Here is a 16,704-nt window from a genome sequence, read left to right on the forward strand (position 1 = left end):
CAGGTGTTAGTTTTGGGGATGAAAATTTACAGGGTGATTCCATAATTTTTTTCTCAGAATTGAGTGATTCCATCTTTTTTTCCCTCTACTTGGTCTAAAAAAGTAACCATTACTGACTGCCACAATTTTTTTTCCTGATATCTTATAGTGTTTCTTAAAGCCAGAAAGTTGCCATTTGAAATTACTTTAGTTTTGTGTCATGTCTGTGATCTGCTTTTTTTCTACAAAATTAAACAACTGAATGAACATCCTCCGAGGCCGGTGATTCCATAATTTTTACCAGGGGTTGTAAATGTTTCATATCTGCAGTGATTAAACCATTACTTAAATCCTAGTGTATTGAAAAACTATCGGCCGTTATCAAATCTATCATTCTGCTCTAAAATTCTGGAAAAGGTTGTTTCACAGCAGCTTGTGGACCACCTTATTGAGAATAATCTTTTTGAGCCACTGCAGTCTGTTTTTAGAAAATATCATTCCACAGAGATGGCTCTCACTAAAGTGGTGAATGATCTTCTGCTTGCTTGATTCAAACACCACTATGGTTCTGGTGCTGTTAGATCTTAGCGTTGCATTTGATACCGTGGATCACCATATTATACTCAATAGGCTGGAGAATCATTTTAGGATTACTGGGAATGCCCTGGCATGGTTGACATCATACCTGGTCATTATGACCAGGTATGATGTCAACCATACATGATGGTATCACTGGGTATCACTGTGTTTTGTACTATAACACTACCTCTAACCTTAGTGACATGAAATTTGGGGTTCCAGAGGGGTCCACAGGGATCTGTCTTAGGCCCCCTGCTCTTCTCCCTTTATATAGCACCTCTTGGGCACATATTGCGGCATTTTGGGATTACCTTTCATTGCTATGCTGATGACACTCAGTTATACATGCAGATAACTGCTGGTAATCTCATCCACATAAAATCCTCAGAGGATTGCCTTGCATCAGTGAAAAGCTTGATGTACAGCAATTTCCTACTTTTAAACCCTGACGACTGAAATGATGGTTCTTGGTCAGTGAGACATCGGCATCAATTTGACCAGCTAACACTTGGCCTAGGTTCATGTGTCATACATCACGCTGACAAAGTGAGGAACCTTGGGATAATTTTTAATCTTACAAAGGGACTATATAATCCATTCAGAAACACCTTCCATTATAACTTTACACCTTACGTTATTATCATGATATATACTGTTACCGTAAAAGGATTCAATTTATATCGTGATATGAATTTTAAGTCATATCGCCCATCCCTAGTGGAGGGCAACAAGGAACCATTTTCTTAAAAAGTACTAAACATGAGGTTTCAGTTCCAGTTTGTCAGAAGCACATGGGAAACTCAAGCCTAGATTTGATCTGTTGCATAGAAATGGTTTACTGTAGGTCACATTCACTCACTCTCATCTCATCACTCACTCATGTATCCATCCCTTGAGTTGTCGAAAGAAAACCGTCTGTAAAAGCCATGATTATTTGTGCAATTACTTATGAAGGGACTCATACAAATGGGCTTGATTCCCAATGCAGGAATGTGATATTTTAGGTAAACCTGATGAATTACAGCTGAAAATTTACACTCCATGCACATCTTGATTGTCCATTTCAACTCCATTGTGGTGGTTGTATAGATACAAAATTACGAAAACTGTCAATGTCCGTTACTTACAAACTAAATGTATCCTCACTTAAGTGGAATGCTGCTGTGTGCAGAAATTTGCAGATACAGGGTCAGTAATTTATAGGTTTTCTGTCCCTACTCCATGAACATTGAACGGTGTATTGAGGGACCGTATCGTCTTGGGTTGTAGTGCCTGGAATCGCAGCAGCTAGTGTGCTCTATATTGTTTTTAGGGGGAAAGTTGTAGTACTACAGCGATTTGAAACATAACTGAGACATTTTGACTGTTGATTGTTAGCAGCAGCAGCCCACTCGGTGCATCTGAGCCACCCACACAAAGGCATGCAGTCACGCGGGGAGTGAGGTAAGACTGGAGCTGTATGACCAACTGCATGGCATGGGGCCAGCAGGCAGCTGAGGAGAGCTCTGCCTCACTCTGTGTCCAGCCTCGCCCAGCCTTTGCTAGCTAGTGCCACTGACTCTGTCTTATCTTAAATCATCTTACCATAGCAGAATTCCCGACTCTAAACCAAAGAAGCATCTCAGGGTTGTTCTGCAGAGAAAGCAGCTCTTTCAGGGGGAGGACTTGGGTTGGTAGGTCTGTGTAGGTACAATCTGGAGGATCAAGCTTCAGTAGTGAAACGTGCCGCATACCTTTGATTTATTAATCACCAGAAGAAGCGTCGTTGGCAGACATGCGTGTGGCAGCAGCTTGAATGGTTACACAGAGATGACAAACATCCAGAGCTTAAAAAGGTTGTTGTTTGTCTCCAACTTTTCAGGATAATCCTATCGGGGACTGGGATGGTGTGTTTGATGGGAAGCTGCTATGTAATTTTGCCAGTTTGGAACACACTCGACTCGTCCCCATCTGTGACGTAATGCCAGGTAAGCAGCATGATATTTTATCACTGCTTCTGTTTGTTTTGATGTATCGCAAATCATCAGGTTTTCCAGAACAGTTTTGCAGTGGCGCTTCTGTTGGAACTGTTCGGAGCGTGTGTGTGTTTGTGTTTTGCTTGCGTGTAGGAACAGAGAGCTATTTGTGCTGATGGCTGACTTGTTTTAGAAAGTCCAGTGAGATATTCTGGCTTTTTCTTTACCACAATAGCGTGTTGATTTGGGTATTTTCTGACTTTCCTCCAAGAATTTTTGAGGATTGCAACTTGCAATTTAATGTGATTATATATAGAGCTGGGTGATATGGCAAAAAATAATATTATCGCTGTTTTTTCAGGTTGAGCATTTAAGTACACAAAAAAAAAAAAACAGAAGTACAGGTCTACATAAATCATACATTTTCCTATGATTCAAATCTTTAAATAAATCAATAACTTGGTGTTTCCACAACAGTGATGTTGTGCAACATGGTGGTGTAGTGGTTAGCACTGTTGCCTCACAGCAAGAAAGTCATGGGATCGCTTCCCGCCTGTGGCCTTTCTGTGTGGAGTTTGCATGTTCTCCCTGTGTTCATTTGGGTTCCCCCCAGGTGCTCCTGCTTCCTCCCACAACCAAAGACATGCAGATTAGGTGAATTTGAAACTTTAAATTGTTCATAGGTGTGCGTGTAGGTGTCAATGTCCAGGATGTACCATGCCTCATGCTCTATGACTGCTGGGATAGGCTCCAGCCCCCTGACCCTTAATTGGAGTAAGCGGGTCGAGAAAATGATAGATGAATAGATGAATGATGCTGTGCAAGATCTGCGTATAGCTGAGATCGTGCAGGTTATGGAACATTTCTGTACAGATATTTGATAAAAAGATTAATTAAGGCCTCTAGTCAAAATGTCCTTCCCTTGGTCGACTAAGATGAACAAGAGTTTAACTTGGACTATTCATTTTCAAATCTGCTTATTCATATTTAAAATCTGGATAAAAACCATCATAAAATCAATTATTTTTTTATTTTTCTGTATGCTTAACAAATATGGATTATTAAGGCTTAAAGTGCAGTGCAAAGGCCCACTGGTTAAAACAACAGAATCACATTTTAACAATATTTCCATGGCTGTTGTCTCCTTCTGAAAATGACTTTATATTCAGTTAGGTCAATAAGAAACATACAGGTGTTTGACTTGTGTGGAGCTCAGCAGAACATAAGATAAGCAGAACTTGGATCACCACATCAGAGAAGAACGCTGTCACATGTCAGAGAAGAATGCTGTCACACTCTATTAAGGATCACCACTCATCAAGACGGATCAACACGCTCAGTTGCGACCTCCAGGACATGAGTTGAAATGAGGGTGGTGCGTGACATTCGTGGAAGATTTTTTGACAGCCAAAAACATGCTCCACGAAAATCACGAATATCACGCACTATTAAGAAACCTATTCAGTGCATAAAGTCATGTTAAGAATGTTAGGAATATGCCAAGAATGATGCAAATATGACATTCGTAACGTGTTTAACGTGTGTAAACGCAGCATAAAATGACGATTCACTTTGAAGTTATTCATTCCGGCCGTTCTCCAACATGACTCGGTAGAGAGCGGTGCAGCGTTTGGAGCTGTGCGAACGGAACGGAGGACGATTCTCGTTTCTTGCCTGCAACAAGACAAGAGTCCCAGTTAGTGACTTTAATCAGCACAAAAGTGACTCATGATTGACATTTTTAAATGGCTTTGAGGGGGGTTAAGAAGTGGACTTACCGCTCCTGAAAAGCATCGAAGCAGTGAACCAATGAAGCAGCGGGTGGGAGCACGACTTCGTTGGTTCAAGCTTCAAAGCAGAGCCATTACAGAAGCGGTTGATTACAACCCACTGCAGGGTCTGCAATCAACATAGAGAAATGATCATTATCCCGACAAACATCCTCAAAAACAATGACTGCTCTGAAGGACCGATAAAGGAATCGTTAAGCAAAAAGGCTATTGATGTTGGTGGATCGAATAATTTCTTAACGATTCTCGAAAAGAACCGGTACTCGATACCCATCCCTAGTGCAGAGGTCTCAAACCTGATTCTATCTGCTCAAATTGATGTTACTCACTGAAATCACCTGGTGGAGTGGGTGGTTACAAAGAAAGTCAGCACCCTCTCGGCCCTTTCTGGAACGAGTTTGAGACCTCTGATCTCATGGATAAGCGTTGGGCTTGAGACCAGAGGATCCTCGGTTCAAATCCCATACTGTCCGGAAAATCATTAAGGGCCTTTGGGCAAGGTCCTTAATCCCCGAGTTGCTCCCTGTGTGTGGTGATCACCTTGCATGGCAGCACCCTGACATCGGTGTGTAAGTCTGTTTGTGTGAATGGGTGAATGTGAGGCATAATTGTAAAGCGCTTTGAGTGTCTGATGCAGATGGAAAAGTGCTATATAAATTTAGCCCATTTGCCACAGGCTCAGTGCTGCAGGGCTGTGTAGAGCTGGCAAAATTCTTGTTGATTGCCACCCCCCCCCCAAAAAAAAACAAAAAAAACATGGATGTTTGGAGTTATTTTCATGATATCATCAGCATTATTTTTTTTGTCATCATTAAAGTAAATATTTCTGGTCTGACAGGGGTTCTTGTTGGCCTGATTTTTCACGGTGTTGACAGTATTGCACAATCACTATTTGGCCCACTATCACACCTTTGGATGACAGCTGTGTACCACCCACCCCTAGTAAACATTAAGACCATACTTCATTTTGAGTTCTTATCATATGGGTCCATGGCTGATAATGTAGACACAACTGCTACTAGGGTTTGTGGAAGCATTAAGAAGGACTTGTTTTTGCCAGGAGTTACACTGTTGTTAGGTATTAGCTTGTGTGTAAATGCTAACAGCTGAGCACCTCAGACTGGGTGGTCCCTTTCAAATGTGCAAAGGATGTTCTCTTTATTCAGCATATCCAAACCATTTATGAATCACAAATGTTGTGTGGCCTCTCTTTGCCACAGTGTGCTTGCCTTGCACACACGTAGGTTTAATTCCCTGTGTTGGTCATGTTTTTGATGGCTGTTGTAGTTAAAACTAACTAGCCTGTCATGTAGAGTCTTATTGATATGGGATAGTCATGTCCAGTAAATTGATTCATGATGTTCAAATGTTTATTTTCTACAGCCAAAGTGAAAATTTGAAACCCTTTAAAGGAAGATGGTATCAGATCAATTCATGTTTACCTACATTATGAACTAGCTGTTCAAGATGTAATAAATATTTGTGCAAGACTGATAATTGTACTTTGTCTCTAATGTTGGACAATTTTTGCTCTGTGCAGAATATTCCATGCAGGACCAAAGGCTGCAAAAGCACAGTTTTTCTTCAAGAAGCATTAGCAGTGAGAAGTCCTCCTCGGGCCAAAGCAAACCAAAGAGCAAGGTACTGTACTGATGATAAACCAATTCATCATTCATCCACATGCATCTTATTGTGGCAGTAATTACTGAAAGATAATTCCATAGACTTGTCTGATTTTGATTCTACAAATTAAAAAGGTTGTGGGATCTTTAAAAAATTACTTGTTTCAAAACTTTTAATTTTCCAGTTGAACAACTTCATGAAACTAAAATGGCAGTGTCTTTCTTATATTTTCATCCTGAAACAAACACTTCAAAGAAGCTTGTTTTGGGAAAATACTGAGATTGGCAGGGCTGGTAAAAAAACAACAACAACTTTTTTTCTCCAAAATGTTCAGATTTTTTTTTTTTTCGATTTAAATGGACTTTTATTGATTTAAATTGACTTTTGTCATTTTTATTTATTTCACTCTTCTAAATGAGACTATACAAATGATATCATTAGTTGTAATCTTTACTGATATGTTAAACATAAAGGTGCACATACAACATGCACAAGTACCATTAATTAATGGTACTGATTTCATATTTGTTTTAAGTACTGATTTCTAAAAAATTTTTTTTTGATGATTTTATTGATTTTTTTTTTTTTACAGCAATTTAAATCTTAGCTTTTCTTGTCAAACCTTCCCAGATATAATTAATAATTTTGCATAAAATATGCTTTGCATTTTAAAACATTTTTAAAAAGTAATAATAATAATAATAACAATAATTTAATATAAATTGAATAACCAGAGGGGCATCACACTACTCATACTCCCTGGAAAAGTCTACTCCAGGGGGCTGGAAATGAGGGTTCGGCCCATAGTCAAGCCTCAGATTTAACAGGAACAGTGCTGGTTCCATTCTGGCCATGGAACAAATCGACCAGCTCTTTACTTAACAAGGATCCTGGAGGGGGCCTGGGAGTATGTCCATCCAGTCTACATGTGCTTTGAGAAGGCGTTTGATCGGGCACCCCGGGAGATACTGTGGAAGGTGCTGAGGGAGTATGGTGTGAGGGGGTCCCTTCTAAGGGCCATCTGACCTCTGTACTCACAAAGAGAGAGCTGTGTTCGGGTTCTCAGCAGTAAGTCTGACTCGTTTCTGGTGGGGGTTGGCCTCTGCCAGGGCTGCGCCTGGTGACCAATCCTGTTTGTGATATTCATGATTAGGATATCGAGGCGTAGTCAGGGGGAGGAGGGTCTCTTCACTGCTTTTTTCAGGTGATGTGGTCCTCTTGACTCATCAGCCTGTGACCTCCAGCAATCACTGGGCTGGTTTACAGCGAGTGTTGAAGTGGCTGAGATGAGGATCAGAACCTACAAATCTGAGGGCCATGGTTCTCAGCAGGAAACAGATGGATTGCCTACTCTGGGTATGGAACTGAGGTCTTGCTCCAAGTGAAGGAGTCAAGTACTTCGGGGACTTGTTCACGAGTGAGGGACAATGGAGAGTAAGATTGGCTATAAATTGGCACAGCTAGGGACGGTATTGTATTCACTCTACCGTACTGTTGTGATGAAAAGGGAGCTGAGCCAAAAGGCGAAGCTCTCGATCTACGTTCAATCTTGTTCCTTCGCTCACCTATGGCTCATGAAGGTTGGGTCGTAACAGAAAGAACTAGATTATGGATTCAAGCGGCCGAAATGGGTTTCCTAAGGATGGTGGCTGGCTTCCAGCTGAGGTGGGTCGCACATCTGGTAAGGATGCCTCCTGGGCGCCTCCCTAGGGACGTGTTCCAGACATGTCCAGCTAGGAGTAGAGCCAGGGGAAGACCCAGGTGGAGAGATTATATCTACACACTGGCCTGGGAATGCCTCAGTATTCCCCAATCAGAGGTGGTTAATGTGGCCTGGGAAAGGGAATTTTGGGGTTCCTTGCTGGAGGTGTTGCCCCCACGACCCGATCCCGGATAAGCGGATGAAGATGTATGTGTGTATGTATAAACTGAATTGAATTGAATGAATTGACTTGAATACTGATTCATTTCCAGCCTGGCATAATTAGTATGGATTCATAAGCTCTTTTGTCATTTCCAAAGGGCCATTACCAAAATTTAATCTGTACACAATTGGATACACGTACAGCCAATCAGAGCAAAGAAACGTCATGTATGCTGAATGATGCAGATATGTGACAAACATCTTTTGTTCATACACGACTGTTGGTATGATAAATTTAGTTGCTGACTCTTACCATTTTACTGTTAAGTGAATTAACCACAACAACCTCCATAAGGTTTCTTGGAAGACCACGGGGGTTAAGAAGCCAAATAAACCAAATAAGAGGACCATTGTCCCCTGGACCTCAAGTGGTATGGCAGCCATTTCCAGTTTCGATGTTTTCCTGATGTTTCTTCATGAGAGCGGTCAACAGAGAAATAACAACAGTCTAGTCCCCATCCTTTCAGCAACCAGTGGAGTTAGCCTAGCCTAGCTGTATCATGGAAACCATCATTGTATAAAGCCCGCCCCATATCAGATCAATGGTGTGGTTGGCTGGAATTCTCAGCTGGGTGGAAATCGGCTTCAGTGAAATAGGGGCCACTGCTCGTGTGCAAGGGAAAACAACTAAAATATGAGCTCTCAGGTGTGTTGCTTCTCACACTGGAGAATTCCCCTTTTCATATGATCATTGCAGTCTTAAGACACTGTAAACCCTGTGTATGCACTCTACACACAGATGACATACTCATTTTGCTTATATTATGCCTTTTAAAAATTGTTTTTGTGTGTTGTTTTATTATTGTTATTTTTCAGGATTAGCTCTCAGTGTTGGCCGTAGAAGCAAGTCTGAATTTTACTCTACCTTAAATGGCAGCTCTGTTGATCACCCTGCCCAGTCCAAATCCAAAAGCACATGGTACATTGACGAAGGTAAAAATTAGTACTCATGGGAATCATCCATTTCACTGGCAAGCTCCTGATCAGAAAAACAACATATACTGATCATTTTTGTTAATCTGTACATTTTATATTTTGTCCAGTTGACAATACAGAAAAAATTCTGTTTTTAATACCGACTCAGCTCCTCCTGTATGAAAATATGTACTAAAACTAGCAAAAACAGTCATAGTCAAGGGAAAGTGATGTGCTAGGCAGTTTTTAGAAATAATCAGACAAAACATTTTTTATACATAGTCCCTGTATTTTTAGAGGCCATAAGTAATTGGACATATTAAATGTAAGAAGTAAGTTGCATACATGCAACTTTGTGCTCTTGGTTCGCAGGCCTGTTCGGTGATGACGCTTGTTTGTCTACCTTTTTCTCAACGAATTTGACTTTTTACTTTTTTCCCTTAATTCAGGAATCATCGTATGCCCGTTGTGACTGGGCCATAATCCCCGCTTTTTCATGCTTGGGTGTATGCTCTACCATGTCATCTAACTCACTCCAGAAACGTCTTTCTCCATCTAAACCTACTTGTGGGCATAGTACACCACTGTTACATTCAACCCCTTCAAACACCCATTTACTCTTCCTTGAGAATGACCCCAGAACATTTCTCTTTCCATCTACTCCCATGATACAGTAGTATGAAGCCACCTTTGATGCTCCTGGCATTACTTCCCTTCCACTTGGTGCCTTGAATACACGGTGTGTCTACTTTTCTCCTTTCCATTATATCAGCCAGTTCTCTCCCATTACTATTCACGCTGCTAACATTCATAGTCCTGACTCTCACTTCCATACTCTTTAACTTTAATCCTCTTTCTGTTGTGGTTAGAGGTCCGGACAGGATGGGACTGGTTCAGGCAAAGGACTCAAGTGCTGGGAGCAAGGACGAGACAGGAGTGAAAGAAAGGAGATTTATTTACAGTAATGGATTTAATAGTGCTGAAGCTGGAGCTGGTGCCTGCAGAGCCGAGACAGGGCCCATTTCTAGCAGTGAAGCCGGGAGCTGCAGTGCACACGGAGCGAGGTTTGGTCCGAACAGGAGTAGGCTAGGGTTTAGGTGGACAGAGCTCACTTGGGTGTTCAGGCTTGAGTCAGGACCTACGGAAAACAGGGATGCTCTGTAGGGACAGAGGTAGACTGGACACAGAATCCAACCCAATATGGGACCACGGGCGTTCCAGAACAGTAAGCTGGCTGGAGGAGTCCAGCAGGAGGACGATGCAGAGTATTACATTTGGCACAGGTTGTACAGGCTTGAATATATTCTCTTTCATCAGCTTGACTGGAGGGCCACCAGAAGCACCGGTGGATCAGATCCAAGGTTCTGTGGCCTCCAGGATAACAGGCCAACTTGGATGCATGGAAAAACTGAATTACAGTGGACCGGGCTTCTGGTGGCATGAAGGTTCGTCCAGGGGGTTTCTTGTCGGGATCCGGATGGCAAGCCAGAGCCTCCTGGACAGTGTTTTCAACTTCCCATGTAAGTGCCCCCATGACCATGGACTGAGGGAGAATGAGGTCTGGGGTCTCTGTGGGAGGTAAGTGAGTGGAACTGTCGGGAAAGGGTGTTGGGTTTCCCATTCCTCTTCCCTGGGTGGTAAGTTATGGAAAACTGAAACTGTCCAAAAAACAGTGCCCACGCCTTGTCGGGAGTTGAGTCATCTTGCTGATCTGATATTCTCAAGGTTTTTGTGGTCAGTCCACACAATAAATGGCACTGCAGCTCCTCCAGCTAATGTCTCCACTCTGACAGGGCTTCTTTACTGCCAAGAATTCCCGGTTCCCTCACATCATCAGTTTCTCTCAGCTGGTTGTCCAGGCACTGAGAGTAGCAAGGCGCACGGTGCAGATGATTGTCCCCCTCAGCCCTTTGAGATAGAACTGCACCTACACTTAGATCTGAAGCATCCACCTCCACTATGAATTGGCATTCAGGATCTGGCTGGGTGAGAATGGGTGCTGAGGTGAAGCACTGCTTCAGAAGACAGAAAGCAGAGTCAGCTTGTGGGGACCATTGAAAGGGGACTTTAGGGATGTGAGTGCAGTGAGTAGCATGGCGACCCTGACTGTACCCACGGATGAATCAATGGTACAAATTTGCCAAACCTGAGGAATTGCTGTAGTTGTTTGCGAGATGACAGACGGGCCAGTCAAGTGATCGTCTTCACTTTGGAAGGATCTGGTTCGATATGGTTGGGAGAGACAGTGGACCTGAGGAAAGACACTGTGTCACTATTGAATTCACACTTCTCACCCTTGGCAAAAAGACGGTTCTGGAGGAGTTGTTGGAGGACTAACCAGACGTGCTGAGTGTGTGAAACGGGGTCAGGAGAAAAAATCAGGATGTCGTCTAAGTAGACAAAAACGAACTGGTTCAGAAAATCACAAAGGACGTCATTCACCAATGCCTGGAACATAGCGGGGGCATTGGTGAGGCCGACTGGAACAGAGGATAAATCGGGAGTTGAAGTGACCAACTCTCACAGCAGTCACGCTGGGAGGAACCAAGGAATGACGGGACCCATGGTAGCAAGCTTCACTAAACTGGGTCATGTCCCCGGATGGCCAGTCAATCTGGGGGTTGTGCTCATGACCCAGGGGTGCTCAAGAACCAAAGCAGACGAAGAGTGAATAACAAAAAATTAATCACTTCCCGATGGTTTCAGGAAATGACTAGGGTGACCGGTTCAGTCTGATGGGTAAGTGGTAGAAGCGGGGTTCTGTCCAGAGCAAACACAGAGAGAGGAACAGGAAGAGGCATGACAGGGATTTGAGCTTTGGCAACAACTTTCTGGTCAAGAAAGTTGCCCTCCGTTCCAGTGACCACCAGTGCAGAAAGAGAAACTGATGAGTTCTTAAAAAGAATCATCGCCAGGATTTGAGTGCAACCCGATAACCCACCCGTGAATTCAGCTCGTCTCACCCGCAGCCCGGATCTGATGGGTGAGTACAGTTTTTGAGGCCAGACAGGGCAGTAGATGTGGACATTTCCCTTTGTACCGCAGTAAATGCACGCTCCGGCAGCCAGTCCCCACTTAAGTTCTTTTGGGGATAATCTCGCCCTGCCGAGCTGCATGGACTCGTCAACAGGGGGAGCCGGTGAACCGGAGAGGGGAATCCCACTGGAGTTCGGGAGGGATGGACCTGGACATTGTCAGGGAGGAGCCCGAGTGAAAGACTCATTAGTAGGCTTTTAATGAGCCTTTCATTGGATTCAGGTGTGTTGGAGCAGGGAGACAACTAAGCGTATCAGGAAGGTAGCTCTCGAGGACCGAATTTGAGCACCCCTGGTCTATGCTGTAATGAGCAGCTCTCCGCCCACTTCACGTTGAGTTTTTTTCTCAATACGCAGCAGTATGTTGAGGGCTATGCGCATAGGACGGAAGAAATTAAACATTTAATTTTTTTTGGCGTAGAGCGCTGGACACAGTTTGAAGCAGGTCTGCGCAGCACAGCATTATTGCAGGCAAGTCTGTGCAACACTGTGCTCCTGTACACAACCAAAAACTGAATGCGTCAGCTGGAGAACATGAGAACATGAGCACACAGCCCACAGCACCTGTTTCTTCAAAACAGGGAATCGAACCTCAATTTATAAATCCAGAAACACAACAGAAACAGCAGGTCGGTCACTCACTCTCTCTTGCGTGCGCGCACTCACTCTCTCTCTATCTCTCTCTGTCTCTCTGTGTCTGAAAAGCTGAAAAGAGCTGTGACTCTTCAAAATAAATGCGCACTCGCTGCATGTCGGTGCAATCATCAGACGACCTGATCAATCAGTCTGGTCAAAGCTGAAAAGAGCTGTGACTCTTTAAAATAAACGCGCACTCACTGCATGTCGGTACGATCATCAGACGACCTGATCGATCAGTCTGATCAAATCAGCGGACCTGATTGGAGCAACCAGAGCTTTAAACGTTTAACGAGTCACAGCGTTTCGTTCAGGGCAGCCTTTACCACAGTCAGACTCAGCAGCATCTGGACACAATGAAAGTGATCCACCAAGACAAATGAATAAATAAATAAACAAACAATAATAATAATGTTAAATGAGCCGCACCACACCATGCAGTAGAGAACAGAGCGCACTTCCACAGAGGCAGAAAATAGCACTGGTTTAATAGTGGCATGGTACACGCGACTGTGTGCACACATTAAAAAGGGAACACATGCAGCTGCAAGTATTAACGAACACTGAAAAAGGCTGAGTACGCTCGTATTTCGGGCGTATTTAAATGAAACATAACGCTGCAATGAGCAGCTCTACAAATACGCCAATGTGACAGGGGCTTAAGACCTTAGTCTAAACAAATGACCAGAGCAATTAATGTATCCAAATCCTCCGGTTCATCATGAAGCACTAATTCATCCTGAAGTGGATCATTTAGGCCCCTGTCGAAGATGCTTTGCAGCGCCGTGGCATTCCAACCAACCTCCGCAGCTAGAATGCGTCGACAGAAAACTCTGTGGCACTCCGATGCTCCTGTTTTATCAACAGCAAACGCTGAGCAGCAGAGTGAGCTTTCATTATGTGATCGAAGACCAGACGGAGTTTGTGGGAGAACTCGGAATAAATGTTTAACACTGGAGACTCGTTGTTCCAGAGAACTGTAGCTCATGCCCGTGCATCACCCCAGAGCAGATTCGTCACATATGCAATGCGACTACTGTTGGGGTAGTACTGCGAGGGTCTCTGGGAAAAAACGCGAGAACACAGCATCAAAAAAACGGCACACGTTTTTACACAACTGGCATAAGGTTCACGGTGACAGATATATGGCTTGGGAGCCGGATTAACAGACGCGGATGAGATAACTAGTTGTACGGCAAAAGGAGACACAGAAGCTGGGCTGACGGAGGAATCTGTGAGCTGCACTGTGAGATGCGAGTGTCTGAATGAGTGATTTGAGCAGCAAGCTGAGAAATGAGTGTGTCTGAGTGAGTAACCTGAGAGGTTCTGAACTCAGTCCCCAATGGAATCCATGGATTGCTGTATCTCTTCCAGCTATCTCCCTTGAAGGCTGTGAGCCTGCTGGACAGGATCTACTCCCACTGAGTCCATAATTCTGGCCAGATACTTCTGTTGTGGTTAGAGGTCTGACAAGACCGGACCGGTTCAGGCGTTTGACTCAAATGCTGGGCGCAAGGACGAGATAGGAGTGAACAAAAGGAGATTTATTTACAATAATGGATTAACAAAGGATTTAATAGTGCTGAAGCTGGAGCTGGTGCCTGCAGAGTCGAGACAGAGCCCGCTTATAGCAGTGGAAAGCTGGGAGCTGCAGTGCACGTGGAGCCAGGCTTGAGAGTTAGTGAGTCAGAATGAAACCCAGGAGTGTGGTACAGGAACCGGAGCCAGGTGGGATGCTTAGAGCTGAGGAGGGATGAACATTCTGAGAAATGAGGAGAAAACAGGTGAGTGATTACACTTGTAACTCTGGAAGCCTTTGACAACAGAATGTCCACAGGAACAGTAGCTCAGTTTCTGTCAGCACCCTGTTAATAGCATCGTTGGTGGTGGTTGTTAACCTGGGCCTCAGCCGATCCAGTATGGAAATTTGATTTGTGACCTGCATGTTTTATGTATGTGGCGAGATTTATGCTGGATGCCCTTCCTGATGCAACCCTACTCATTTATCCCGGCTTGGGACCAATTTGAATATGGGCTTGAACACGTCTGAAGCTTCAAAAGCCTGAGCCATTAAGAAATACAAACAGTATGGTACTGTATGGTAAATCTCTTTGGGGTTGGCAGTCCTCAAAAACTAACTGTTTAAGAAGGAGACTACTGAGGGAAGCCAAACAGACCACAAAAATATTGTATTTTATGCTGCGTTCATGTCGGCATCAGAAAAACTTTCACAGCTGTCATTGTAGCAGAATTTCTGTCATCTGCAGCTGCTGACTGCAGGTGACTATGTGAAGCACCATCATTTTCCAGTGCTAACAACATGGATGAATAATTTACTTTATTGTAGGATACAACAGAGTTTCTAGCATTTGGCACAGTGTTATATTAACACAGGAAGCCTCTGATGGCAGCATAAAAAAAACTTTTTGTAAGGTTAGAAATTAATTCCTTTGTGAAATGTCACAAAGATTATTCACATTTACCTGTTTAAAACCAGATGACTGCACTTGGCTAATCCATCTGTTATGGTCCGTTTTTCCTCCAATTTCCTCCAAGAATAAAACAACATCCGGTTTGGCCTGTCATTGCAGTAAGTAGCAAAAGTTGAAAAACTTTAACTTTTGCCTGCAAGTGCTGACATGTGTGCAGATGCCATGCTCACAGCCAGAGGTGGTGCAGTTTTTCTGCCAACTTCTCATTGAATGGAACCAGAGGCTTACTGCTGACGTGAATGCAGCTTTAGTTTATACAATTGATTGTGCTATATAAATATTGTTATTATAAGACACTCATGACATCAGAATGAGTTGTAGAGTTTCGTGGCTGTGATTTGAGAAACTGTGTATATTGTAGTGTAAATTTTGTCTGTTGCACTATTTGTTGTACAGCTTCATGGATGAGTGTAATAGAGAAGGATTTTCTTAAAAAGATGTGTTGTTTTTACAATTTAAAGTGCCATATACGAGGTCTGTTAGAAAAGTATCGGACCTTTTTATTTTTTGCAAAAACCTGATGGATTTGAATCACGTGTGCTTGCATGAGCAAACCTTGAACCTTCGTGCGCATGCATGAATTTTTTCATGCCTGTCGATTGTGTCATTTGCTCGCAAATAGCCTTTGTGTGAGGACGTGTGTTGTGCTCTCATCGGATTTTCATTGCAAGGAAAATGGCGGAACGACTTGGAGCAGCACTGCATCAAATTTTGCCAGAAACTGGGCGAGAGCCAGGTGGAAACCATTCGGCTTTTGGTGACGACCCTATGGGCATCACACAGATTAAGGAGCGGTACAACCAGTTTAAAGACATCCGCACAGCGGTGGAGAGCGAGCCACGCTCTGGTCGGCCATCAACATGCTGAAATGACCAGATCATTTCCAAAGTGAACGCTGTGGTGATGCGGGACCGTCGTGTGACTATCCGAGAAATTGCGGAAGAGGTGGACATCAGCACTTTTTCGGCACATTCCACTGTGACAGAAGATTTGGCCATGTGGCGGTGAAATTCATGCCAAAGCTGATGGCGGAGCAAAAGCACCTTTGTGTTGAAGTCTCACAGGACATGCTGGACTCCGAAAAATGATGTCCACCTCTTCCACAATTTCTCAGATAGTCACACGACTGAAAAGCCACCGAAAGCCGTCTAAATCTTCTGAATGGTTTCCACCTGGCTGTCGCCCAGTTTCTGGCAAAATTTGATGCAGTGCTGCTCCAGTCGTTCCGTCATTTTCCTTGCAATGAAAATCCGCCGAGAGCACTACACACGACCTCACACAAAGACTGCTTGCCAGCAACTGACACAATCGACAGGCGTGAAAAAATTCACGCATGCGCACGAAGGTTCAAGGTTGGCTCATGCAAGCACACGTGATTCAAATCCATCAGGTTTTTGCAAAAACTAAAAAGGTCCGATACTTTTCTAACAGACCTCGTAAATAAGTGTTGTTGTTATAAGATGCTCAATGTCAAAGTCTACTTTATTGTCAATTCTTCATATGTACTAGACATACAAGGAATCAAAATTTAGTTTCTCACCTTCCCTCGGTGATGACAGGACAAGACATTTCGACAATAAGGACAGTAAAGTGCACAAGTATTTACAGTGTAGTGTCTGAGGTAATAGTAAAAGTGGAAAGTGCAGTAGTGCAAACCATTCAGTATTTGTAGCAGCAGCAGATTTTTGTTAAGACACTGTGCAAGTGGTGTGATAGTGATAAAGTGAAACAGTGCAGGACATTGGTCATGGGCAACAGATTATATATTATGTGTAT

General features: G+C 43.4%; 1 protein-coding gene across 2 annotated transcripts in view; it reads left to right on the forward strand.

The window, feature by feature from the left end:
• cylda (cylindromatosis (turban tumor syndrome), a) overlaps positions 1-16,704 on the forward strand; it is a 61,455-nt gene that overhangs the window by 13,274 nt on the left and 31,477 nt on the right. Inside the window, exons 4-6 of one of the 2 annotated variants that reach the window (XM_034186122.1) lie at positions 2,420-2,525; positions 5,844-5,943; positions 8,665-8,783. In XM_034186122.1, coding sequence (XP_034042013.1) covers positions 2,420-2,525; positions 5,844-5,943; positions 8,665-8,783 — 325 coding nt within the window. The remainder of the gene's footprint in view (positions 1-2,419; positions 2,526-5,843; positions 5,944-8,664; positions 8,784-16,704) is intronic. The other variant, XM_034186128.1, reaches the window with a different exon arrangement.

The sequence above is a fragment of the Thalassophryne amazonica genome, chromosome 2 (genome assembly GCF_902500255.1).
Source record: "Thalassophryne amazonica chromosome 2, fThaAma1.1, whole genome shotgun sequence".
Lineage (NCBI taxonomy): Eukaryota > Metazoa > Chordata > Actinopteri > Batrachoidiformes > Batrachoididae > Thalassophryne > Thalassophryne amazonica.